The sequence below is a fragment of the Melanerpes formicivorus genome, unplaced genomic scaffold, assembly GCF_026170545.1.
Source record: "Melanerpes formicivorus ecotype bairdi unplaced genomic scaffold, bMelFor1.0.p_v2 SCAF_10, whole genome shotgun sequence".
Taxonomy (NCBI): Eukaryota; Metazoa; Chordata; class Aves; order Piciformes; family Picidae; genus Melanerpes; species Melanerpes formicivorus.
Genome location: NW_027142362.1, coordinates 7,682,879 through 7,708,623, shown reverse-complemented (window position 1 = coordinate 7,708,623; position 25,745 = coordinate 7,682,879). Strand labels below are relative to the sequence as shown.

General features: G+C 49.0%; 2 protein-coding genes across 3 annotated transcripts; one reads left to right on the top strand and one right to left on the bottom strand.

The window, feature by feature from the left end:
• Positions 1-2,436: 2,436 nt before the first annotated feature.
• PARP16 (poly(ADP-ribose) polymerase family member 16) lies at positions 2,437-8,746 on the top strand. Of its 2 annotated transcripts, XM_068143494.1 has the most exons (6): positions 2,437-2,628; positions 3,298-3,435; positions 4,271-4,477; positions 5,917-6,088; positions 6,895-7,036; positions 8,062-8,746. In XM_068143494.1, the coding sequence occupies exons 1-6, from the start codon at positions 2,437-2,439 to the stop codon at positions 8,204-8,206; spliced, it is 996 nt and encodes a 331-aa protein (XP_067999595.1). In that variant the 3' UTR covers positions 8,207-8,746. The 2 variants fall into 2 exon arrangements, with proteins under 2 accessions (XP_067999595.1, XP_067999596.1); XM_068143495.1 differs by lacking the exon at positions 4,271-4,477.
• Positions 8,747-9,063: 317 nt separating this feature from the next.
• On the bottom strand, positions 9,064-20,122 carry LOC137443654 (gonadotropin-releasing hormone II receptor-like). Its single transcript, XM_068143493.1, has 5 exons — positions 20,079-20,122; positions 16,969-17,156; positions 14,774-15,283; positions 14,121-14,322; positions 9,064-13,851 (listed from the first exon to the last, which is right to left on the bottom strand). The coding sequence occupies exons 2-5, from the start codon at positions 17,056-17,058 to the stop codon at positions 13,445-13,447; spliced, it is 1,209 nt and encodes a 402-aa protein (XP_067999594.1). The 5' UTR covers positions 17,059-17,156; positions 20,079-20,122; the 3' UTR covers positions 9,064-13,444.
• Between the last annotated feature and the right edge of the window lie 5,623 nt (positions 20,123-25,745).

Genomic DNA, 25,745 nt, shown 5'->3' with positions numbered 1-25,745 from the left:
AGACAGCCAACAACTGATTTTCAAAGGGATGGCACAGAACAATTTCATGTAATGCAAGATAATAAACATGTCCTTAGCTGAATCACTGAACGATGCCACTAACAGCCTGCCAAAGATATCAGACTATTTACAGCAGAACGAGGCACCACATCAGATAAAGTAAAATACATCCTCTCGAGGACATAGAAATATGGAAAGGAATCTCTCTGGCTGCATTTTGTGTCTAGTTAATTTCCATAGCTCCTGAGCAAAAGCTTTTGTGTGGTGGCAGACCTCTTCTTAAGCTGCCCATCCACGCTGCTGGTGTATGGAAGACACTCTGGACCAAGCGCAGCGTGGCTGCTATCAGCTCTAAGAAAGCCAACAGTGCACAATACAGTGGAGATAAGCTGGTTGTGACACTCAGACAAACCTCTGTTGGTGTGAGAAGTTCTGCAAAGCACAGACAAAACCTAAATTTCAAGGTTTCATCCCAAAGCTGCATGGTAATAACCCACTACCAATACACCAAGAAAGAAAATAATAGCTTGGATCTCACAGGCTGGGTAATGTTTTAAAGATTAAAAACATATGCAGATATCTAGGGAACTCAGGAATCTAAATGAGAAATACCTTTAACATTTTGTCTACTTAAATATGTCAGACCCAAGCAAGTATCTGTGCTATCCTACACCTGATGGCTTCATATTGCAGCCTTGTCCATGCAGCTGTTACTGAAAGGTGCACTTTAGGTAAAATGATAAACCACAACCAAACCAACCTACAACTCATGGACATCACTGTGAAGTTATTTTCCATTTTAATGTAACTGTGCACAGCCTATGATCTAACTGGTTCTATCCAGAACTATGAAACCTCCTTGTACTCCCCAAGCCATTCAGCTGGGTGAGTAAGAACACAACCTCTGCACCTGGGGATAAAGTTTGTGCTTTGCTTGTGTTGATGCCTGTTTGACAGCACCTTAGACATTACTTAACACAGATGGTGTTCCCATTCATTACAAGCAAGACTGCACACTGTAGCTCCAGAGCTCTCTGGAGATGCAGTTGTGAGCAGCGAGCCCAGTAACATGTATCCATGACTGACCTTAAGGTTCTTTCAGTGGTCTACATGTGCAGTGCCTCTTTCACTTGCTCCATGTGCAATACCCCTCCCAAGTGGAAAAACTGAGAAAGGTGTTAGAAGGCATCTAATAGTGGCTGTGCATTTCCAAAACTAGTCAGTCTAAATAACTTGTACTCAGGAGACCAACACAGTTTGTGTTGAGGAGACCTCCACCCAGCCAGTGGTGACTTCTCATGCATCTTGGAACTGGGGAGATGCTTCACAGCACTGACACTGTGCCAGTATTTCAGAGATGGAAGACTGAGCCCCAGTCTCTGGCAACTCAACGAATACAACCCAGTGAAACCAGTGGTAAGCAGCTGAATTAAGCAGTAAATCCTTCTCCCTTAACTGTGCAACACCAGCCTGTGGGAGATGACTCAAACAAACCTGGATTCATTCTTTGAGGCCACAAACAACTGCTAAGCCACACGGGCCACAAGGGAACTGCTAGAGAGCAACAGTATCTACATACTTTTTACTGGTTGTCACATAAGTCTGTTAAAATTAGAGCCACATAAACCCAAATTTTACACAGAAAGCAGTCTCCCTGGATGACCTCTCTGGCTAATCAGTGTTATTGCTTCACAGGAATGCAATAGCTAGTCTGGGAGCTTGCATCTGTCATGCCCCAGCAGCCGAGGACGAGGCACACCTTGTCTGACAGGGCCACGGTGCAACTCACACCCCAGCACACTGCCACGACCCCCGGGCAGCTGCCGTCCCCTGCCTCAGGGTCACAACATGCTGGTGTTGTGGGTACAGACAGCTGGGCTCCCCATCCATGACCCCCTGTTCCATGTGCCACAGACATCTCCAGGCCACTGCTGGGGGGGAGGCACCATTTCCCCCTTACACCTGTACCAGGTCTCTCTGCCTGAGGAGAAGGCACCACTTCCCCACTCCACATGCCTGTAGGGGCAGGTGCCGTTTCCCCCCTGTACCCCCTGCAGGTGTCTGCCCGAGGGGCAGGTGCCGTTTCCCCCTTGTACCTCTCTTCCAGTCTCTACCTGAAGAGAAGGAGCCATTAACCCCCTGTACTCCATCACGGTCTCTACCCGAGGGGCAGGCTCCATTCCCCGAGACCTCCTCCTCCTCTTCCCCGAGAAACTGCCAGAGCCGCAGCCCTTGCAGCCCCAACGGCCGGACCGTGCGGGGCACGACGGAGCGGCGGCGGGCGGAGGCAGCCGGCCGGCAGCGGGGCGGAGCGGCGCGGCGGGGCCGAGCGCAACGGCGGGGCCAGGCCGCGGCCCCGGCGGCAAGGCGGAAGAGGGGCGCCGCGGCCCGGGAGGGAAGCTGTCGCCGTCTCGGAGCGACAGCCCCTCGCCGGGCATGTCTCCGCCCGGCTGCGGTCCCGGCGAGGCGGCGGCCGACGTTAGGGAGGAGGCGGAGAGGGACCCGCTGGCCGCCGACCTGCGCTGCAGCCTCTTCGCCGCCGCGCTCATGAGCTACAAGCGGGATTCGGTGCTCAGGCCCTTCCCGGGTGGCTACGCCAGCGGTGACACCAAGGACTTCGCGGGGCTGGTGAGTGGCGGTGCCCCGCGCCCGGGGAGCGGGGCTGTGTCGGAGCCGGGAACACCGCGGTGTGCCTCGGGAAACGGCCGTGTGAGGGCCGGCTGCTGGGGGAGCGCAGGCCGGGCGTGCCGGCGCCCTGCGGGGGCAGAAGCGGGGCGGGGGGAGGGCAGCAGGGCTTCAGGGTTAGGAATAAAGCAGAATTAATTCTTTATCTGGTCAAGGAACCCAGGTTTTAAAGCACATTTGAGATTCTGCCCTAGAAACCCACCCATCCGTGGAAGCTTACTGACCCTGTGTTGGGACACGAAGCGTTTTAAGAGCTTGCCCGCAGTGAAATTGACATGGGTTTTGAAGGGTTTGTGTTTGCCGTGACCTGAACACCTGTGTTTATCCCACTGCAGATGCTACACTGTGATGGGCTGTTTCCTTTCAGGAACTTGTTTCATTATTCCTTACAGACAATGTTGGTAAACACAAATACTTCGTAACTTGTCTGGTGTTTGTTTTTAAGGAGAAGTGAGAAACTTTCCCACAGACTGGATACAAATGTTTCTGTCTCAGAGTAGAAATTGCTCTTCAGTTTACAACCTTTCAGGGTGAAATATTGTTTTGTTTTCACTAGAGGTCTCTGTTTAGTCATAATGGAAAGGAGCTTGTCCTAAATGCCTGTCTTGTTAGCTTGCAGATACCAACGCTCTACCAAGCTTGAAAGAACTGCTGGAGTCTGTGCCAAAAACAGAGAAAAGGACCTGGGATTTGTTTAGTTGGATTTTATCATCAAAGGTCTTCGTGATACAAAGTGCTAAGAAACAAGAGGTAAGTTTTGAATTCTGAAAGTCTTGATTAGAATTTTGTCTTTAAAGCAAACTTGCGCTTCAAGGAGTATTCCCTCCTGACAGAAGTTATTTGGTTGATGGGAGAGCTTGACAGGTCAGCGTGAATGCAGCTTTTCTCTGTATCTAGAGAGGATTGGTTGTTTTGGTTTTGAAACAAAATTTTCAGGAAGAGCAGTTGGAAAAAACAGTTGTCACTGCCAGTAGTTGATAATGGGCAGTGATTGCAGTTGGATACTCCAACTAACACAGCATGTACAGGCATGTTCTAGACCACAGTAGTCCAGCTCAGGTGTCATAGAGCTAGATCCTGCTTCTGACTGAGAAAGACAGCTTTATGTTTCTGCATGCTGCCCCCAAAATGGGAAGATTGAGAGCCACTGAGGTACTTCTGTAACAAGGATCAAAATAGTTGCAGAGATTAGCAGCAGGATGAAAAGAACTTCTCTTTTCATTTTTGTTCCTCTTCCAAGATCAGCTGATGAATATATCGTCTTAGTAGCCAAAGTAGAATTGTGATATTGTCCTTACATCAGTTGACTCATAATCACAATTCAGTTTGGTTTGTTTGTTGGTTTGGTTTTTGGTGGTGTTGTTTTTTCTTCTGGAAAGAAGGATTAGGGTATAGCTTTGGTAGCAAGAAACTGTCAGAATTTTTACTGTCTGCTTACTCCTGACTTGTGACAGAGTTGAATTCTAACACAGAAAGCATAATCAAAACACATAGAGCTGTATGAAAGACTAAGGGACAGGAAGCAGAATTTCCAGTGAGTAATCTAACCCCATAAACCAACACTCATATTCCTCCTGTTTTTAAGTACAAGAAGATCCAGGAACTCACAGGGCTGTCTGGGGCCACAGTTCCTGCTCCAGACTACCTCTTTGAGATCGTGTATTGCAATCAAATGGACACCAAGTTTACTGAGACCAAGGGAAAGAGGGACCTAATCTATGCCTTCCATGGGAGCCGCCTGGAGAACTTCCATTCCATACTTCACAACGGCCTACACTGCCATTTGAACAGGGTGAGGCTCCTTGTACTTGTACCAGCTTCTGTTGGTCACTTGCAGCTAGTGGCACTTCTTAAAAATAGGCCCAAATTCCTTTAGGGGCATGAAATGTGCTGGTGGTCTTTTACTGCTGTTTTCACTTCAGTGTGGGCCTTTGTGGATGGTTGTGTTGAATTTTCTAGTGCAGCCTGAGGGTAAAAGCTGGAAGTGGCATGAAACCCTTTTTTTCCAGCGTAACAAATTATCTTTTGCTTCTTTGTGAGGAAGTGTAATGCCTCTGAAAATACTGGCCTGACAGTCTGCAGCTGCAAAGTGTCCGTGCAGGGTAGTGATCCAAGCTGTGCAGAGATTCTCTCTTTCTGCTTCACTTCAACTTTAGGTCAGCTAAGATGCATATAGAGCCTTCTTTAGATGGCCTAGTCAAGGGTGACATTCTGGATTTGTACCTCTTCCAGTTTCAGCAGAAAGGCAGCTGGGACTCCTGGATTCTTGTGTCATCTGTAAAGCATCTTTGACACAGAAGCTGCTTAACCTTCCAGTCAACTTGCACTGTGTTTTTCCCCTACATTCTTTATGAGTAATGACATATCAGGTGCAGTGGACTTACTCACTTTCTATAACTACCTGAAAGGAGATTGGAGCAAGGTGGGGGTCAGTCTCTTCTCCCAAGAAGCAAGCAATAGGATGAGAGTGGTTTAGGTTGGACATTAGGAACAACTGAGGAAGTGAAGGTTCAGGTTGGACGTTAGGAACAATTCCTTCCCTGAAAGAGTTGTCAAGGCCTGGCCCAAGCTGCCCAGGGCAGTGGTGGACTCCCCATCCCTGGAGGGATTTACAAGCCATGTTGATGTGGTGTTGAAGGACACTGTATAGTGGTGACCTGGCAGTGCTGTGCTAATGGTTGGGCTTGGTGATCTTAAAGGTCTTTTCCAACTAAAGCAATTCTCTGATTCTACAGGATGAATAATTTCAGCTGAATCCTCTGATTCAAAGTTATTAAAACAGTTTCATGTGAAAGGAATTTGCAAGTGAAAAAAGTCCTTCCCTCTTTTCTAGCAAAGCAGGGATTCAAGCACAAGCAGAGCCTTGCCTTGTTTGTGGAGGCAGCCTCAACAAATCAGTGAAATGCCTCTAACAGCAACAGCAGTGCAGTCATGTTGATATAAAATACTTAAGCTGGCAAACTCAATCCAAATCCGGGAAAGCATGAATCTGTCCACACCAAGGGCTGTGCCAAGCAGCTAATCTGAGGGATGGGAGAGGACAGCTGCCCCACCCTGAGGAAGTTGTGCCAGGACAAAAAACAGAGCATGGACCAGGCCCAACACAGGTCAGGAAAGCCTTTCTTAGTTTATCTTCAGAAACAGAGCTGCCAGTCTGGAAGTGAAGAACGTTTGTACATTGTTCATTGTTTGCAACACAGGATTTTGGCATGTATTTCTGCTCCCTTTCAGACATCCCTGTTTGGTGAAGGTACCTATCTTACCAGTGACCTGAGCCTGGCTCTCCTTTATAGTCCTCATGGCCTTGGATGGCAGCGAAGTGCATTGGGCTCTATCCTGAGCTGTGTAGCTGTTTGTGAGATCATCGACCACCCAGATGTTAAGTGCCAGGTGAAAAAGAAAGGTGAGCATTGCAATAATAACTAGGTGCAGTTCATGTCTCACTTAGCACTTCTCCTCTTCCAGCTGAGTGCATATATCTATCATAAGGATTGGACTTCATGATCTTAAAGGTCTTTTCCAGTCTAGGTAGTTCTGTGTAACCTGTGCAGTATGTGGTACCCTCCAACAGAAACTGGCTGCAGGCTCATTTTCCACCTGACCCCTCAAATGCACAACAGCCTCCTTGTCTGTGAAGCTTCTCTTAAAATAACACATTTAAGGGATAGAAAACATTTTGGTGGCATCAGTTGTTTTCCCTAGTTTCTGCAGCAAGATAAAACCATGTTCCATGACACCTGACCATTTCACCCCCGGTGGTGGAACAGAAGCATCACCAACATATCAGTAATAAGCTTGATTAGATGTCTGGGAAGCCTCTGCTCAGATTCTCCTTCTGCTTTGACTGCTTCCTGCTTGCAGGACTCTTCGGTGTTGTTTTTCTTTCCCTGTGAACATGAGCAGCTCTTTAAGTGCTCTGTAGGAGACACGCCTTCCTATCACCCTGGTCTGGGCCATGCTGCCACCCATACCAGGGATGTCTGGGAGTGGTATAGCCTCAAGCAAACTTTTCAGCCTATTCTTAGATGCTTAGGGATTCAGGGGAATACCAAGTCTAGGTCCTTGGTTATCTCATTCCCACCCTTGTGGGGGGGTGTTTGGGATGTGGTGGGGGGTGTTGGTTCACTTTTTTGCAGTTACTTGAAGTCAGTGCACCTTTTTTTGCTTTTCTGTTCCCCCAAAGGCCTCTTCTTTTCTCTTCCCATTCAGATTCAGAAGAAATAGACAGAAAAAGAGCAAGAGTAAGAAACAGCGAAGGGGGCGATGTACCGCAGAAGTACTTTGTTGTCACAAACAATCAGCTTTTAAGAGTTAAATACTTGCTGGTGTATTCACAGAAACAGCATAGGAGGTAAGAGTTCAGCTGTCTGGAGTGATGAGTATGCTGTAACAGCCAGACAAATACATCTCAGTTTTGAAAAACAACAGAAAACAAGCAAGAAAGACACTGCCAGGCATTGTTTTTAGCCTGTTTCCCATGGAAATAAGGCTTATACCAAAACGTTGTCTCTGTCTCACTCTGACACTCCCAGGCTCAGCTAAATCTGCTTTTCACCAGAACCCAATAGCACTTAATATCTTCAAGAGCTCAAATAATCTCTTTGTGGCAGGAAACAGGGTGAAAAGCCTGATGAGTGGAGCTCTTAAAACCAGGGCAGTTTTAGCTCAGCCATTATCTCTCCTAAGTGGCAGCACTCACCCAGCTAATCAACACGTGTGTGCAAGCCAGGCAGTTACAGCTCCAAACCACAGAGAAAGGTGTGAACATGGGGAGAAAGAACAGGATTCTGCACAGAGATTTAGGGAAGAAGGATTTGAAATCAGGCTTTGTTAGTTACAGGGACTGTGGAACAACTCTCTACTTTTATTGCATTAGCTTAGCCAAGGGCCACAGGAATGATCAGAGGACTGGCAGACCTTCAGTCCATATGAAGAATGGCTGAGAGAACTGGGTTTGTTCAGCCTTGAGAAGAGAAAGCTTAGGGGATGCCTTGTTACCATGCACCAGTACGTGAAGGGTGGCTACCGGTACAGTGGAGCCTCCCTTTTTACAAGGAGTCCTGGAAAAGACAAGGGATATTGGATACAAGTTACTCCTGGGGAGATTCCGATTGGACTCCAAAAGAAAATTTGTCCCTGTGAGAGCAGTTAGACATTGGAATCATCTCCCAAGAGAAATGAGAGATTCCCTTACACTGGACAGTTGTAAGACTGAGCTTGACAGGGTGCTGGGCCAGCTCATTTCAACTGCACCATCACCTGGTGATCCTTCAGGTCCCTCCCGACCTGGTATTCTGTGATTTAAAGTAACATAACCTGGCATACTCTTTGCCCAGATATTTATGCATCTGATAGAATTCCCTGTTCCTCTTTCAGGCCTTCTAGTCAAATTTCCTGGCTTTCCACCCACCGTTTTGCCATCATGATGATGCTGTACCTGCTGCTGCTGATAGTGATAGGGGCCAGCAACTCGCCCACCGTCGTCTACTACTGGCACAGAATGTTTGACTCGGAGAGATGAGCTTGCCCGACGTAATAAACTCTTCACCACGTGCCTTAATAACAGCCAATCTGCAATGCACTGCATCTCTTCCAGGGCTCTGGAAATAAAGGTGCCTGTCACCTATATATTCCTCTCATGGCATCTTTCCATTTATTCTTATTCCGGTGTTCCTGTGATTCGTGAGGATGCCCAGATGAGAAGGATCACAATGGTGCAGCTTAGCATGAACCAGTTGTTAAGGGTCCATGGGAAAAAGTCATGTAAAATTAAGGAAAACTAAGTGTGGAAACACTCAGGTGTAACTATTTTCTGTCAAACTGAGGCATGTTTGCACAAGTTGGAAAAGAGGACTTTTCTTTACATCAAGCAAGCAACCTGCAGGGAGTCTGAGCAGCTTGGTTTCAGAAGGTAAACACAGTGATGTTTATCGTGTACCAGTGCAGATGGGATCACTTTTAGAACTAACTTTGACTTTGGCCATGAATTTTTATATTTGAGCATAATGACTGTAAGAAAACAAAAAGAAATAAAACAGCAAACAAAATGCAAGAAGTTAAATGGATTTTAGTATGGATTCTTTCCCCTCTGAAACATCTTCAAGGTTTGTGCTCTTGTCTTCAGTCACTGTGCAGATTAGACAAGCTCCAGCCCTTTAGTATCAATACTAAGTAGAGGCTATTCCTATCAAACTTCTGTCTTCTGCACCAAGTGATAGGACTAGGGGGAATGGAATGAAGCTGGAGGTGGGGAGATTCAGGCTGGAGGTGAGGAGGAGGTTCTTCACCATGAGAGTGGTGAAGCCCTGGAATGGGTTGTCCAGGGAGGTGGTCGAGGCCCCGTCCCTGGAGGTGTTTAAGACCAGGCTGGATGAGGCTCTGGCCAGCCTGATCTAGTGTGGGGTATCCCTGCCCATGGCAGGGGGGTTGGACCTAGATGATCCTTGTGGTCCCTTCCAACCCTGACTGATACTATGGTAAGAAGAGGGAGGGTGAAGGTTCCTCTTATGCTGCCACCTGACAGGCTTTTGGGAGTTGGGGCTGCCTAGGTTTTGGGACCTGGTTTGGAATTTTTTTCTTGTATTGATTGTTTTCAGCCTCCCTTTACAGGCAAATGGACTAACCAGCAGTTATGTGCCAAATATCTCCTGAAACACTTGGAAATGGAGTGAAATGGCAGCAGAACTGGTAGGGTTGTATTTTATGCCTGTGAAGGTTCATAGTTCAGTTAATTTTGTGTACGCTTCACATGGGCCTCCATATGACAACCTGTGCACAGGTTATCCTACCCTTTACTATGCCCTAGTGAGGCCAAGTTTGGAGTTTTGTGTCCAGTTGTGGGATTCCCAGTTCAAGAGAGACAAGGAACTACTGGAGAGAGTCAGCAAAGGCTACAAAGATGCTGAGGGGACTGGAGCATCTGTGTGGGGAGGAAGGGCTGAGAGGCCTGGGGCTGTTTAACATGTGGAAGAGCAGCCTGAGGGGGGATTCGATCAATGCTGAGCAACAGCTAAAGGGTGGAGGGCAAGAGGATGGGGCCATACTCTTTCCAGTGTCCTCAGCAACAGGACAAGGGGCAAGAGGCACAAACCGTAATGCAAGAAGTTTCGCCTAAACACAAGGATAAACCTCTTTGCTGTGAGGGTGGTGGAGCCTTGGAGCAGGCTGCCCAGGGAGATTGTGGAGTCTACTTCTCTGGAGAGGTTCACAACCCACCTGGACATTGTGATCCTGGGCAACCTGCTCTGAGTGACTTTGCATTAACAGAGAGATGGGAGGGGATGGTCCCCAGAGGGCCCTTCCAACCCCCACCACGCTGGGATTCTGTGATTACAGAAATTCTACTGCTTGTGACGTGCTTTGGCTTAATGCTGCTGTGGAAAACAACAGCAGCTCTGTTTTCTAATCTTGAATAAGGGTGTTTTGGGGGTCTGTTTGGAAACACATACAGGTGTGTGCAAGTTAATTGTGCAACATAAACAGGTCAAGTCTCACCCTCCTGCCTGTGTCCTTTATATTTGCTACTACTACAAACAACCTGCGACTAACTGAGACCAAAGAAGGAGCAAAGAGCTGTTGTGTGATTATTGACAGGGCATGGGATAAACCTGTCCCAGCCCTTTCCCTCCCAAATATTCTATCACATAGATGGGAAACAAAATTCAGTACAGTCATTCTCTTATTCTTTTCCAGCTGTACAGTGCTGTAAACACTTCCCAAAACCACAGGAATGATTGAACCCACTTCATGAATGGTGAACAATTGGACTCAATGATCTTCAAGATCTCTTCCAACCAAAACAATTCTGTGATGCAGAGCCCAGGGATTCCATGCAAAGAAAAGGTAGCTGCGTGCCACCATTCAGGCTTGCTGCCTAGCTTTTGGTTATAGGCTTGATAAACACAGGGGTTTGCTGCACAGTGAACCCTAACCACAAAAAAAAACAAACCCAGAAATCTCATCATGTATTTCCAGCAAATGAGTCTTTGATTACTATCTTATTCATTAAATATTTCAAAGGAAAAACATTATATATATATATATATATATATATATATATATATATATAATTATTATTTTCCTCTTGTGTTGTTCTGGTACCTAATTGCCAGAAATAATGACCTGGTAATCAGGCTTTTTCTAACTCAAGGCTGAGAAGTAGTTGGTTTACAGCAGCCCCTCTTGGTGGATGGAGCTAGAGGCATTTATTACAGTTAATTTTGCTGTCAGAACAAATTTATGTATTCACCCTACAGCCTGCAAAACAAGAGCATTATGATCCAATTCCCCGTTGCCTTTTACAGTCCATTAATAATGCTCACACTGCATTGCCTCAGCCCACGAAATGTATGTGCTAATTATGGTGTTGATTTGCAGTTAAAGTCTACAGAAACTAACTATTTGTTGCACAACACCTCTGACAACTTTGTAGTACTTTACTCCTCGATAATCCAATGCAGAGACTTGGGGTTTGAGACCTCTGTGGGCTTCTTGGGAAGAGTTGTCCCTTTTTCGTCCACCTGCGCAACTGAAAAGTGGTTGTAGGGAGGTGGAGATGAGCTGCTTCTCCCTAGTAGCAAGCGAGAGGATGAGAAGAAATGGTCTCCAGTCACACCAGCGGAGGTTTAGGTCAGATATTAGAAGAAACTTCTTCACTGAAGGGATTCTCAAAACAGGCTCCCCAAGGAGGTGGTTGAATCCCCATTCCTGGAGGTGTATAAAAGCTATGATGCTGAGGGATGTACCTTAGTACCGTTAGAGAATGGACTGACCTGATGATCTTAAAGGTCTTTTCCAGCCCCAAAAAGATCCTGTTGTGCCATCTATGTGTCCATTTAGGATAGAACCACCCAGAAAATGTATAGTGTTTGATGCTGTCAAAAGGATATTTTGTTGTTGAAAAGCTTGCATGTCTACAAACATCCTTTAGAAGCTGTGGGGAAGCATTTGGAAAAGGAGAATATTGGGCAGCAGTTGTGGGATATCTGTTTGCACCACTGGAAAAGGCACAAACTTAGGATCTGCAAGTGGAAAGGAGCAGATGGGGAGGAAGGCAACAGGGTTTTGAGTCTCTCCTGTCAGAGTTGCTTTGCACAGAAAGGTTTCTGAAGAGTAAGCAAAGGAATGGATGCAAGACCCAGTCATCAGCTGTCTCCTGCTGTCTGTCTGGGTCTTTATTTGGCTCTAAGCCACTCAGCTGAGCTCTTTTCCGAAGCATGGGGCAACAGTATCTGTGCAGGTAGCTGGTTCTTGAGCTGATCTTGTGCACCAGCTGCTCCAGAGAGAAAAGCGTTGCAGGGGCTCTCCTGGCAGATGTACAGAGTCCAGCACTGCAATGCAATCAGCAGGTATCTAAGGGAAAGAAACAGCTTTTCCTGTTTTGAACGGTTTAAATAGACCCACAAGAAAGAGCTGGCTGCAGGTAGGGGCTGAGACCTGAGGGACATGACTCAGTTGCTGCTTGGAGGGCTTGTAGCCCTGTCCCTCATGCTCCCAGACCTGTTGGAATGCTGGGCACAGCCTCCTGAGTGCTTCAGCTCCACATCTGTGCAGCAAGGTAATGCTGTCTTCAAAGGCAATGAGAAAATAAATGCATTTAAGGTACTCAACATTCTACCTTAGCAGGCCAGCAAAATACTTAATATCCTGCTGCCAGGCTTGTTTGCTGTGCTGCCTGCTGAGTTCAGCATGTGTTTCCCAACGCGGCGAGAGGCGGTCGGCGGAATTAATGCGAGCATTGTGCTGAGTAACTAACAATATTATGAATTAACCCCAGGTTCACAGTAACCTCTGCAGCCACTCATGTGGCTCTTTGAACGTGCATGGGCCTATAAAAATGCTAATGGGGGAACGAAGCAGAATTTCCTCCCCCTCTGCCCCCCCTCAACAAAGGCCTGCTGTGTCTGAAGCAGGCAGCCCAGGGCGAGGTCGAGGAGTTGTAAGATATAGAGCTACCTGTGCTTATTATGGTGTTTGTCACATCAGCGTGGTGAACGCTCCTGAGTCAGACAAAGCTGATCCTGCTGTGGCTGCAGCTGGTGTTTCCCAAACAGATTTTTGGGGAAGCGAGAGAATTTTCTTCCCATAAAGGGAAAGAGAATTGTAAAATGGTTTAGGTTGGAAGGGACATTTAAAAGTCATCTACTTCACCCCTACCCTGCACTCAGCAGGGACGTCTGCAACTAGATCAGATTGCTCAGAGCCCTAAACAGCCTGATCTGGAATGGTTCCAGGGATGGGGCATTTCCCAACTCTCAGGGTAAACTGGGTCTCACCACCCTCAATGTAAAAAATGTCTTCCTTCTCCCCAGTCTAAATCCCATCACCCTTCCTCCTGTTAGAACAGGCCCTGCTCAAAAGTCTGTCCCAAGTTTTCTGATCAGTCCCTTTAAGTACTGAAAAGCCACAGGAAAGTCTGCCTGGAGTCTTCTTTCTTCCAAAACAAAGAAGCCAAACTCTCTCAGCCTGTCTTCACAGCAGAGGGGTTCCAGCCCTTCCATCATTGTTGTGGCCTCCTCTGGACCTGCTCCAACAGGTGTATATTGTCCCAGGGCTACCAGAATTTGAGGGAATGGCCATAAACATTCCCAGATGTTTTTCACCCTGAGTACAAACAGAAGACACATTCCAAGTTGCTGGTCAGAGACCCTCACCAACCAAAGCTGGGTGGCAAACCTCCCTATGACAGTCTCCAGAATGATTCTATGGGACAAAGCAGCTCCCAAAGCTGTGTCTCCCATCTCCTTCTGGGTACCTCTCTTCAGCAGACTGTGTTGACAGTTGTCCCATTGGAGCCTCCTGATGCCACTCCACCATTAGCAGCACCATCTTTGATGTTCTTCTCTGAGACTGGCACAGGTTTGTGCTTCTCATGCCTGGTAATGGCAGTTTCAATGCCTCTGAGACACAACTGCACGTCCTCCCGAAAGGAGGGGGTGTACAGCCCATAAATGATGGGGTCAGTGCATGTGTGCAGCAAGCCAAAGAGAAAGAAGATGTGGTTGACATACTCTGGCATCTTCTGTATCATGGCTGGCTGGAACCAGTACCACAAGCCCAGGAGGTAGTATGGGGTCCAACAGATGATGAAGGTGGCCACAATCACTATGGTCATCTTGAGAGTCTTCATGCGTGCCTTGGAGATGTGGTCATTTGGAGTTATCAAACCTGCCAGGGAGAGTCAAAAGGATAACTGAACATGGGAGAAAACCAGAACATAACCATTCATGACTGGGCTTCTGCCAGAAATGGGAGGCCACCTCATGATCTGCTCTGTGTCCCACAGGAAGCAGAAGAGGAGAGTCAAGAGGCCTGTGTCACACCCCTCATTACAGTTACCCTTCAAAGGATGTTGGCAGAGATGCAGCAATGCTCCAGGCTGGAGCAGGATCAATCATAGAGTTGTGGAGGACACAAAAGGGCTGGGACCTGCTCACCTTTGTTGATCTTTAGCTGCTTAGTGATCTCCCAAATGATCTGGACGTAGCAAATAATCATGACGCTCAGGGGGGTGATGTAGAGGGTAGTGAAGGTGAACATGTTGTAGATGGTTTCCTCCCAGTGTGCTCGGAAGCTGCCGTGAGTAACACACTGGGTGAAGTTCCCTCCTGGGACTGTGTGCAGGTGGAACAGAAAAAGCTGAAATGGAGAACCCAATCATAACTCAGAGAGGCTTTGGAACAGGACACCATGTCCTGCAGATGTACCTGGCTGTGCGTGGAGAGTGCTTCCTTGCCTCTGCTGGACTGGGAGATGTGCTTGGGGCACCTAGCTCATGCATACAGCCAGGTTGATGTGATCCACTGTGAAATCCTATGCGTATTTAAGAGAAGATAACTGAGTGCATGAGGAGCAAACAATAATGGACACCATTTTTTCCCCAGCCCTTAGCATAACACCCTGATGGTACTGCAGTGAAGGTGCAGAGAACTCAACACAGCAACCACATTGCTTTGCTCAGCAAAGCCAAGCCAGTGGTGATGGAGACCATGGATTGGGATGGGCTTGTTTGGACTGCCAGGACGGTGAGGACCTTCTCCCAGACCACCCCAGCCTAGACAGGTCATTTTTTGAGGACACCGAGCCCTACCTGGGGCAAGGCCAGGAGCACGCTGCCGACCCAAGCAGCACGGAGCAGCAGACCATTGCGGCGGCGAGCACGAGAGAAGGGCTGGAGGACAGCTGCGTGCCGGTCCAGGCTGATGACCACCAGCACCAGCGCGGCCGCGTACATGGCAAAGAGCTTGAGGAAGTTGAGGAGCTTGCAGGACAAATCCCCCCCGTACCACTGCACCGTCACGTTCCACGCCGCATCCAGGGGCATCACCGCCACCGTCACCAGCAGGTCAGCCAGCGCCAGGCTGAGGATCAGCGGCTGCACGTGGGACTTCCTCCTCTTCCTCAGCAGGCTGCCCAGCACCGCCGCGTTGCTGCCCGCCGCCAGCACGAAGAGGATGGCCGTGATGGTCACCCGCACCATGGCTGCTCGAGTGAACCGGGGCTCCACCCAGCGCTCGGGGCAGCCAGAGGCCGAGATGTTGGTGTCCCCCTCCATGGTGGGGCAGCAGGGAGATGTGGGGAGCTGCTCATCGCTCATCCCCTGCCAAAATGCAAGCGGCAAAGTGAACCCCTTGTAGAGACTGTGTCATGTGCTGCAGCTGCAGCCCAAGGAGAAGTGGTGAGATCTGCACTGGAGGCACCAGCAGCAACCTGCCAGTTCTGGTCTGTCCCTGCCTGTCCCCTCCATGTTACCCATTTTGCTGAGCTGCTGAGGCTCCGTGTCTTGGTGTCACTTCCCAGCTGCCTTCTTTGGCTAACCCCTGCTGGAGCTGCAGCTCACAGTGCTGTATTTTTAGCTCTTTGTGAGGTGGATGAGCAGCTGGGAAGCAGAAGCAGTGGCCACAACCACAGGACAAGCTGCTGCCCACCAGTGCCTGGCCAAGAATGGATCACACCAGAGATGGCTGAATGTGTGCCAGAGCAGCTGGGCTTGGTTTACAGAATCACAGAATGCATCATGTTTGAAGGGACCCTCAAAGGTCATCCTGTCCAGCCCCCCTGTAGTCAGCAGGGACAGCTCCAACTAAAGCAGGTTGCTCAGGGACCCACCATGTTTGACCTCAAATGGCTCCAGGGACCATGTCTTTGGGCAACCTATTTCAGTATTTCACCACTTTTCATAGATAAAAACCTCATCCCTGTGACTAACCTAAATCTCTGCTCCAGTTTCAAATCATTGCTCCTCACCCTCTCACCACAGGCCCTTCTAAACACCCTTCCTGGAGATCCCATTCAGATAGTGAAATGCCACTAGAAGGTCTCCCTGGAGCCTTTTCTTCTCCAGGCTGAACAGACCCAACTCTCAGCCTGTCTTTGTATGAAAGATGCTCCAGCCCTCTGTGGCTCTCCTCTAGATCTGCTCCATGTCCTTCTTGTGCTGGGGCCCTAAAGGTGAGTACAGTACTCCAGGTGAGGTCTCACCAGAGCAGAGTTGCAGCAGAGCAGAGTGGCAAAGGACTCATCCTTCCAAAGGGCTTTACAAGCAGGTCTCACCCTTTTAGAAACCCCATAGCACTTTTCATTAGTGTATTAAACCTTAATAGTTCACCTGAACTTTAATAGTCCATTTCCATCTCTAGTGCTGGATCTGGGGTCATGGGTGGGAGCACCTGGGGGTGACCAGGAGGGGAGAAAGATACTCTCATACTGTCCCAGGACTGACCAGCAGCTCTAGGGAGAAGATCACAGTGGCATTTAGGATATTGGACCTCCCTAGGAGCAGCACCAGCTCAACACCTCTATCCCTTTGCCTTCAGGAAGGTAAGCAGGAGGAAGTGAAGGTAGAAACACAGCTACCAGGGGAATGGTTAAGGGCTGATGGGCAGCATGGTGGTCTCTCACAGCTTGATTTAATTGCTCTCTTTGCCTGACCACAACCAGCTTGGGGAGAACTCACATTTCAAGGGCAAAGACTTCCAGCTTCTGCAGACATCAGCTGTAGCCAGTCCCAGCTGTAGGTAGGGTACTTCTCTTAGTGTTCAAGCCCCTTTGGGTTTGCTGATCCCCAACTAAAGCATTCCACCAATACATAAGCAGCAGAGATCAAATTTGTCCACCCAGCTCTGCAGGACAGAGATGCTGACACCTTGCAGCAAACCACCCTCCTCCAGCCCCACCACCTGCACCCTGAGCCCCTGAGAATGAGCCCCACCTTGCTGCCTCCTTCCCTCCCAAAAGAGCAACTGAACAAACAAGCGGTGAAAAGAAAAAGCAGTTTATCAGTACCGAGCTGTTTGATGGCCATCTGGGAGGAACAAGCGCCTTGTCCAGGTCTGGATTTGTCCCAGCTGATGGGAAGGTACCTGGCAAACACATGCCCGGATGCAGAGAAGCAGCTCCTTGTCTTTCCCCACAGGTCTCCCGCCGCCGCGGTGCCGAGTCAGGACGCTCCAGCTCCTCTTTGCATCACAACCCTGCAACAAAACCCCTGGAGCAGCTAAATTTCTCCTTGCTGGCAGCCGAGCCGGGAGCTACACTGCATTTAGCCCAGGCATCTGCAGGAACCTGGAGATAAGAATGCTGCTGCCAACTTCCCCCGCGCTGGCAGAGCAGGAGCAGGGCACACAGGGGTGAGCATCCACCGGCAGCCCCGCTCGGGGAGCTGCTGATGGTTCACCCCCAGGCACCTCTGCCCTTACTGCCTTAACGAGCTGCCTGCTTTCAGGCTTGATGATCAGGCAGCAGGGATGACAAAGCTGCTGTACTGCAAGAAGCAGCCAAAATTCAAGATGTTGTAGCCAAATGTGGCCCCATCAGGGATAAGTGCCAACAGTCCCTGCATTGGATTGCTATAAATACAGGGAAATGAGTTAATTATCCCTGGAGTTGGTGATGAACATCGTCGTTGCTCAGACAACCAGGAGACTCACAGCACACATACACCCCCCCAAGCAATGCTCCTGGACCACACAGGTCCGTGAGAGCATCACAGGTACGCGTCTGGGCTGGACTTGCTGTAAGGAGGAAATTAACAAGGAGAAATTTGGGTCATTTTGCTGTTTTAATGAATATTTATCTCCCCCCGCCCCCTCCCCCCCCCCCCCCCCCGCAGTCTGTCGGTTCCCACCTTGATGTTTTTATATTTCTTTCAGTGTTATTCAGTGACAACTCAAAATCCTAGGATTGACAAAATGCTCATGAGGGCTTAAAAAATATGATGTGTGCTGCAAAACCAGGGAGGGAAACTGAGGAGATCCTGCTCCTCCTGCCATCAGAAGCAGCAGAGGTGTGGGGATGACAGAGGGCCACCCCAATTCCCACTGGGGCCAGCACACATTTTCAGGGGTGTCAGGAGGACTTTAATTACCTGCAAACAGTCCTTCACATCTCCAGGTCTATTAAATTAAGATGCACATGTTGCTCAGGGGGCCACAGGACCCAGGCTGGTGGCAGTGGCTCTGCGTTGTTCCCTAAGGGGAGGCAGTTCTGGGATAGGAGAGTTTCCACTGTTAAAACTATCCCCACTTATTTTGGGGAGGAAATGTCCAAGCTCCAAGAGCAGGTTGCACCGTCTCTGAGGTTACTCTGCTTGCAAAGTGGAAAAGGAAGATTGTTTTTTTTTACCCTCTTGTGTGTTTAAAAGTCAAATTATGTGGGAGAGAGACTGGGTCTTGAGACCCAGGAGATGATATGGCTGCTGGACCATGTCAGCCCTCAGGGTATCACCATCTGTCAGAATCTCCTCCACCCTCCATTCCACCTATTGAACCACTAAAAGGGAGCAGGCTGGAAACTCTGCTCAGAGCTGCAGGGAGCAGTTTATGCATTCCACACACTGTACACCCATAGGGAAAGAGCAGAGCAGTGGGCAGTGCAGGAGTGCAGGCGCCCAGTGAGCACCAGCCACCCTGGCTGCACAGGAGGGAACCATCCCCATCCTTACCTGGTCAGAGCATCACAGGAATGAGCCTGGTCCCTGCTAAATAAATAAATAAGCCCAGAAACCACAAAGAAGTTGGCTGGGAGCCCATTTATTACAGCACCCTCCTCCTTCTTGCATTAGGCTCCTGGTTAAAGCCGAGATTGATTTGACCCCACACACTCATCCTTGTTTTTCTTTTCATTGAGTATTTTGCACCTGCACTGAAGCAATTAAATAGGGAGTCAGGAATGCAGCCCCTGTTTGTCCTTCTGCCCAGCTGGCTGCCTTTTTGTCTAGAAATGTCCTCCTGGTCCCCGAGTGCATGATGCAAGAGAGGGACAGGATTTTTCTTGAGAACTGTAAGCCTCCACTCATGCCACAACAAAGCCTTTGGTCCCTGTTCAGAGAGGATTTTTTTAGCATGCCATCACTCAGAAATGTCCTGGGCATGCATGAGCAAAAAGTCTTCTTCAAAGGGTGGGGTCCCATATTAAAATGATTATTTTTCTCTGCCTTTTGCACAGTAACCCCCTTGTGTTTTCTCCCTTTATTTTTTTTGGTTGTCTCCTCAAAGGTCAGCTTGGATGTTGTCTGCTCAGCAGCCTTCAGCTGAAGCTCTGAACACTGGTTTAACAATCAGAGGGTTTTGGTCCCCTGGATTAGGAAACAGCGTTGGCAGGCAGGGCTTGTTTCCATACACCGCGGCTCGGCTCTTTCCGAAATTCCCTCCTTTTGGGATGCTGCCCTGGCACAACCCTGGAGCTGCAGCCCAGCACTGGGCCACAGCAAGCCAGAACATCTCCAATGGAAGTTTTCTCCCTGATTCCATATGGATCATCCACCAGGTAGCACAGCCCCAGAGGCAGCTGTTGCATGAACAGACCTTAGACAGGAACTCAAGGGCTGTGTTTTTCCACCAGCCTTCCCCTGCGAACGGTGATCTCACACAGGGAGAGCGGCACGGGATGTATTTTCCACTCATGGAATGCAAACATGGGGTAGGGAACCTGCTGCTGTTTATCTCAATAAATCACCCCCAGGGTCTTGGCTTCACAAAAGATAGAAAACTTCATCTTTTCATCTGCTGATGAGTGCTAGGGGGGTGGGGCATAATGGTTGCTCTTTGAGCAGAGCCGTCCCACAACAGCACCCATCCACCTGCACCCTCACTCCCAGCATACTCATCCCAGGCGGATGCCTCTGCCAAGCTGGCTGTCCTAAATTCCCTCTTTGCTCAGAAAAAAATCATGATTTCAGAGTTTTTAATATTAGTTGTGGGGTTTTTCCCCCCCCTCTAATTCTGTCCTCCTCCTCCAAACCTTGAATTGTCTCAGGAGCAGCTCATCCAAGGAAATTTTTGTCTCATACTGGACTCGAAACAGAAAGTCTAGTCAGGGACATCTGACATGCAATGTTTTTGTGAGTAAATACCAGCATCCATGAAGTCATTTCCCGGGGTTAGAAATGAGCTCACCTCTGGAACAGCTTCTCTTCTTACCCAAAGTTCACAAGTCAAGCAGTAGTGAAGCTCCCAGTTTTCATCCTGTCCATTAAAAGCCAGCAGTAGAGCTGCGTGCAGCACGGTGCCACCTCCAGCTGTATGATACAGACCTGTCTCTAGCAGGGCATCACCCTAAAGTCCCCAAAATCTTTGCAGCAAAAGGCAGAGGAACAAAGCTCAGTGGTCACCAGGGATAAACCAGCAGCTCATTCTGCCTGCTCATTCAGCCCTGGCTGGTCTGCTGAGCCTGCCAGGAGGGATGATAATTGCTGTCCCTCATGGGGATAATCTGGTTCATCCCATCCCATCCCATCCCCATCCAAAAAGTCATTTTTAAAAGCAGAGGGAAGGATCACTCCTGCCCACTGGGCTTGATATCCTTGTAAACTGTGTCTTTGGACTGTTTCTTGGTGTAACAATGTGCTGTTTCTGCTTCACTGTGTGAAGCCTTGCTGGAGACTTTGCCAGTCAAAGCCCTCCTCCCCAGAGCATCATGCCATTGGGCCATAGCGCTGAGAAAAACATGTTCCTGGTGCTCAAACCCACTACAGTTCCCATCTTTGAAAGCCCTGGCTGCTGCTCCTACTGTTGCACATCATGCTGGGCATCCAAATCACAGACCTAGCCAGGATGGTGTAAAGGGCAGGGACTGTACTGACAGGGGAGTTCAGATGTCCAGAGCATCATTCACAGAGGTTCCCCAGATTTACATCTTACCACATGGAGCAGCAGCTCTCAGGGTCTTTCCTCCATCTTTTACCAGGACATTTTGGCCACATCCCTTCCACATCTCTGAACTATACAAAAGAGAAAGGTGAGTTTGTCACCCTAGACCAAACCTTGAGGTCAAGCTTCAGAAAACATCTTGAGCTATGATGCCAAGCCCCATCTGCTCACCACCAAGAGATAAACCCGGGATGTACGTGTGCTTCCCACACAAAATTTACCTTTCCCACAGCAGCTTTGCTTCCTTGCCCAGGCTGGAAACCATAGCTGAGGGGATTCATTTTGGAAGACTTACCCAGCACCCCACTCTCCTGATGCTCCTGTCCCTAACAAACCAGGAAGATTCCCCACAGGGCTGATGGAGGGGCCAGGGGTCCCCTTCAGCTGCAGCATGAACTGACCCAGCCAGGGCTTTTGCTGCTCTTACCAGGTATTTTTCTTGAGCTGGAAGAAATTATGAAATCCCAATGTTTTTGCTGTGACTAACCCACAGAAGTGAACAATTTTGCCCTTGTTTTCAGATGGATTGTAGTTGCTCTCCTTGCTTTTGCCTTTCATGCCCTTTTTGTCCTCTGCTTTTTTCACTCCCTGTGGGACCTGCTCCAAACATCAAATGTCCTCCTTTCTCCATGCCTCCACATTGGATTGTGTGTCCCAAGGCCATGTTTCAGCATTCCCTTCAAATGCTCCTTCTCAAACATGGACCAGACATCAGGGCTGGTTTCCTTCATTCCACTGTGGGAGATGTGAGATGTGAGGAGAGCTGAAAGCTCTGTGAAACCCTCAGCAGTGCTACCTGGGGCTTGCAGGAGTGAGAAGCAGGGAAAACCTCCCTGCATTTCTTATCTCCGAGCAGTTTTGAAGGCTTTGGATGAGTTTTGTGTGGGCATATGTCCCCTCAACTTTATGGCCCATCCCTGGAAGTGTTCAAGGCCAGGCTGGATGAGGCTTTGATCATCCCAGTCTAGTGGAAGAGGTCTTTGCCCATGGTAGGGGGGTTGGAACTGGATGATCTTTAAGATCCCTTCCTACTAAACTATTCCATGACATGACATGGCTGCTTTAAGGAAAAGATCAGTGGCCATTGATACTAAAAATACTAAATACTAAAATAAATGCTGAAGATAGAGTCAGACTAGATATAAGGAAGACACTGTTTATGCTGAGGGTGGTGAGACACTGGCACAGGCTGTCCAGAAAGGTGGTAGATGTCTCATCCCTGGAACCATTCCAGGTCAGGTTGTCTGGGGCTCTGAGCAACCTTCTCTAGCTGTAGATGTCCCTGCTGACTGTAGGGGGGTTGGACTAGGTGACCTGTAAGATCACTCCCAACCCAAACCAGCTGGGTGATTCCATGATTCTATGTTGCTGCATGTGCAAGCAAACCAAGTGTCCCAGCTGTGGGGAGACATGGCCCTCACCAAACACCTCCCCACACATTTGCCCTCTGGAGAAAGCTGATATGGCCACAAATGCCCCGGGGGGAATCCCGGCAGTGCCAATATTAGCTTGGCAGAGACCAGCTTTTCAAAGCATGCCCTTGGCACAATGCATGAAGTCATGAGATATTTTACCTCTCTAGCTGCCCCATGACCAGAGGAGCTCCAGGAAGGGGAGATGTTTCCATGTCCTTTTGAGCCAGTACAGATGTCTTGTAACGGGTACGAGTCACCCCCGGGGAGATTCCCACTGGACTCCAGAAGAAGATGTTTTGCCATGAGAAGAGTTAGACATTGGAATCATCTTCCAAGGGGAATAGTGGATTAACCTACACCAGACATTTTTAAGACTCAGCTTGACAGGGTGCTGGGTCATCTCATTTCAGCTATACTATTAGCTAGAAAGGTTGGACCAGATGGTCCTTGGGGTCCCTTCCAACCTGGCATTCTGTGAAAGTCTTTGGGAGACAAAACTTGGAGATGAATTAGCCTCAATTCCACAGCCCAGGCACCACTCCATGTTGCTCAGTGCAATATTTAATATGAATTCATGCAGGGGTTAATGAAGGAGTCCCCACTACCCATCCTGTTCCATCCCTTGTATGTTTTCTGCCCATCTCAAATAGAGGCTCATCCACACTCTAAAAAACAGCTTTTAACCTGATGCTCCACTTTCATTGCCATCACCATCACCTATAGTCCATCTAACACAGCCTACACCTCTCCAATGCACTGCTGGTGTGGTCCCTGCAGAGCAGGACAGAGATAAGCCATGGTGTGCTGGGAGATCCAAGCCCTGCCCTGCACACTCAGAGGTCATGCAGGATTTTGATGGTTCTTAGGAAAAACTAGCTGCTGCTTTTCTGGTGCAAATCAGCTGCAAACCTGTCCTCCTCTACCTAGTTTGTTATGAGAAGATGGAGAAGGAAAAGGCCCAGGTTAGACCAAGAACAACCATTCCACAGGTGGGAATCTGCCCACGAGTGCACAGCCTGGAGAGCATCCCCTCCCAAAGCTACTGTCGTAAGTAAGAGCCATAAATTAAGGATTTCTTCAGGAGCAATTAATGCAAGATGTGCTTTGACACAGGATGGTCTTTGTCCACCAAACCCTGAGCAGAGCTAAAGCAAACAGCTGTTGGGCTGTGGGTTGGAGCTCTGTTCCTGCTCTTCTTCCATGGTTTAAATGTCCCCATTGAGGTGTTGTCCTGGCTTGGACCTCACCATGTTCCCATCGAACCCCTTCACATCCTGTAATTGCATTTCTGCCACTGATCTGAGGTTGTGCAATAACTCAGGCCCTGTCACCAGCCCCACATCTGCCAGCAGGATGTTCCCAGCAAATGTTGGTGGTGTACCAGCACGTAGCACCCTGATGCTGCCCTGCAAGTGTCCCCAAGGAGGTGATGCTCCAGGTGCTGGGAGAAGCTGGTATGTGCATTACTCGTGAAAGGCTCCAAAATCATGGCCTTCTCCATCCTACAGACTTTCTAAATGATTCAGAATACTTATCTTAATTTCCCCAGCTCAGCAAGGTACTTAAAAAGGGAATAACTCCTGGTACTCTCATAGCACCTCCTGTCTCTGCTCTTCTGAGATGTGGTGAGGATGGACACAGTGAAACCCCAGGGAAAGCCCAGCAGGGTCCTTCGATGGGCTGGGACATAGCAGTGACCAGCAAATGCCTCTCCAGATGACATGGGTCTGGATGCAGGGTAGTGTGCATGAAGCAGTGATGCAGATAACAGTCCCTGAGCACTCAGATACAGCCATGACCTGCAAGAGCCCTAGGAAGAACACTTTTCCTTGACAGATGCGATCACGGAACAAGGGACAGCCCTCATTTTCCCTGCCAGGAAGGTCAGCCGCATTGTGCTGGTGCCAGCAGACATTTGGGGGCCCATCCCATGGTCAGACCCCATGGCTGTAGCCACCTGCTCTCCCTCATCTCCTGGCTCTTTCACTGCGCCAGACAAAACCTCCAGAGCCCACAACAGTCTTTCCCTGGATCCTGGCTTTCCTGGTGTCCCCACTTTGTGGTGCTTTTTCCATCTGTTGCATAAACAATGCACACGGATCTGAGCACCACAGTCAGGGCTTTATCTCCTAAGCAGATCCTGCCAGGGGGCAAAGGTCTGCTTGCTTCTTTTCTCTCAGTCACAGCCTGTAAATCCTCATCCACACAATAAAAACAAACTCCAGTAGTTCACTTTTTGGGCTCTTTTCCAAAGCTTTTAGGCAGCTGGAGTGTAATTTTGTGCTGATGAAGCGGTGGAGGAGGGCTTAAGTGAAACAATATTATGGTGGCTGAGAGGTTTGCTGGTGGTTCAGAGCTCAGAGTGAACCCCAGGGACCTGCCACATCTCCAAGTTCTCCTACAAACCATGGAAATCGCCAGTCCACCTCCTTGGGTAGCAAAACAGGATTTTAAAAACAACATTAGCCACCCCTGGAGCATGGCTGGAGAAGTGCCGGCAGCCAAGTGCTTAATGAAATCCCAGCTCCCAGTTCTCTCCCTCCTAAACCACACAAACTTCCCCAAAGTGTTTGGGATGGAATAAAGTCATCAATCAGTTATTTTAACTCCCATCTCCGTAAACAGGAGCGAGCCCAGAAACACACAGCAGGGGAAAATAACAGTCAGCTCCCGTCGGTGGAGGGAAGAGGGTGAGGGCAGGGAGGGCAGGGGCAGCCAGAGGGGAGCTGAGCGTGGCCTCAGCCACCAAGGGCATTTTGTGGACCCTACAGGATATTTCATGGACCTTATGGGATATTTCATGGAGCCCACAGAGCATTTCACACACACCCCCAAGCTGCAAATCCCATGCACAGCCCTAAGAGCGGCCCCACCACCCCTGCCGCCCTCTCAACACAACGCAGCTGGCTTTTGGTGACACCCTGACAATGCTGTGTTGGAAAGGGCTGAAGGCACAAACAGCCAGGATGAGCATCAATAGCCAGTTTTCCCCTGGATTTTATTAGAGGCACATGAAAAAGCAGTGGAGAGAAGCACGGAGGCATGTGGAGAAGGAGGTGCTCTTACACCATGCACTATCACACTTCTCTCACACTGCCCCAGCCTCAGTACAGCTGAGGGGGAAGCATTAAGCATTCACATAAATACTTTATGGCTTTGTAATTGCACATCAGTGATGAAACTATGGAAAAATCCTGTGAGAGCCAGACAGGGCGCCCAGGGTTAATCCAGGAGGGGACCGAGTCCAAGGGACTGTGGCTCTGCTGCACCAATGCTTTGGTTGGGAAACACCAGGCTTGGACAGCTGAACCCTCAAGTGATGGCCAGAAAGATAATAGCACTATGGTTTGGGATGCATCCTTCTCCACTGTGCCAGCCATGCAAATCAACTGTCATGGGCATGGGGTCCCCTCCACCCCATGGGTCACGGCAACATCCACCTTGGGTGGATGGAAAGCAGATGAGTGTCTGTCAGAGGCGTGGATGCAGCTGGTGGTGC

Excerpts from the sequence above, each read along its gene's own strand:
- PARP16 (XM_068143494.1), top strand. The coding sequence starts at position 2,437 with ATGTCTCCGCCCGGCTGCGGTCCCGGCGAGGCGGCGGCCGACGTTAGG. Across the intron at positions 2,629-3,297 it reads CCAAGGACTTCGCGGGGCTG|CTTGCAGATACCAACGCTCT; the intron begins GTGAGTGGCGGT and ends CTGTCTTGTTAG. Across the intron at positions 3,436-4,270 it reads AAAGTGCTAAGAAACAAGAG|TACAAGAAGATCCAGGAACT; the intron begins GTAAGTTTTGAA and ends CCTGTTTTTAAG.
- LOC137443654 (XM_068143493.1), bottom strand. The coding sequence starts at position 17,058 with ATGTGTTTGCCAGGTACCTTCCCATCAGCTGGGACAAATCCAGACCTG. Across the intron at positions 15,284-16,968 it reads GATGGCCATCAAACAGCTCG|GGGATGAGCGATGAGCAGCT; the intron begins GTACTGATAAAC and ends GCATTTTGGCAG. Across the intron at positions 13,852-14,120 it reads GCAGCTAAAGATCAACAAAG|GTTTGATAACTCCAAATGAC; the intron begins GTGAGCAGGTCC and ends TCTCCCTGGCAG.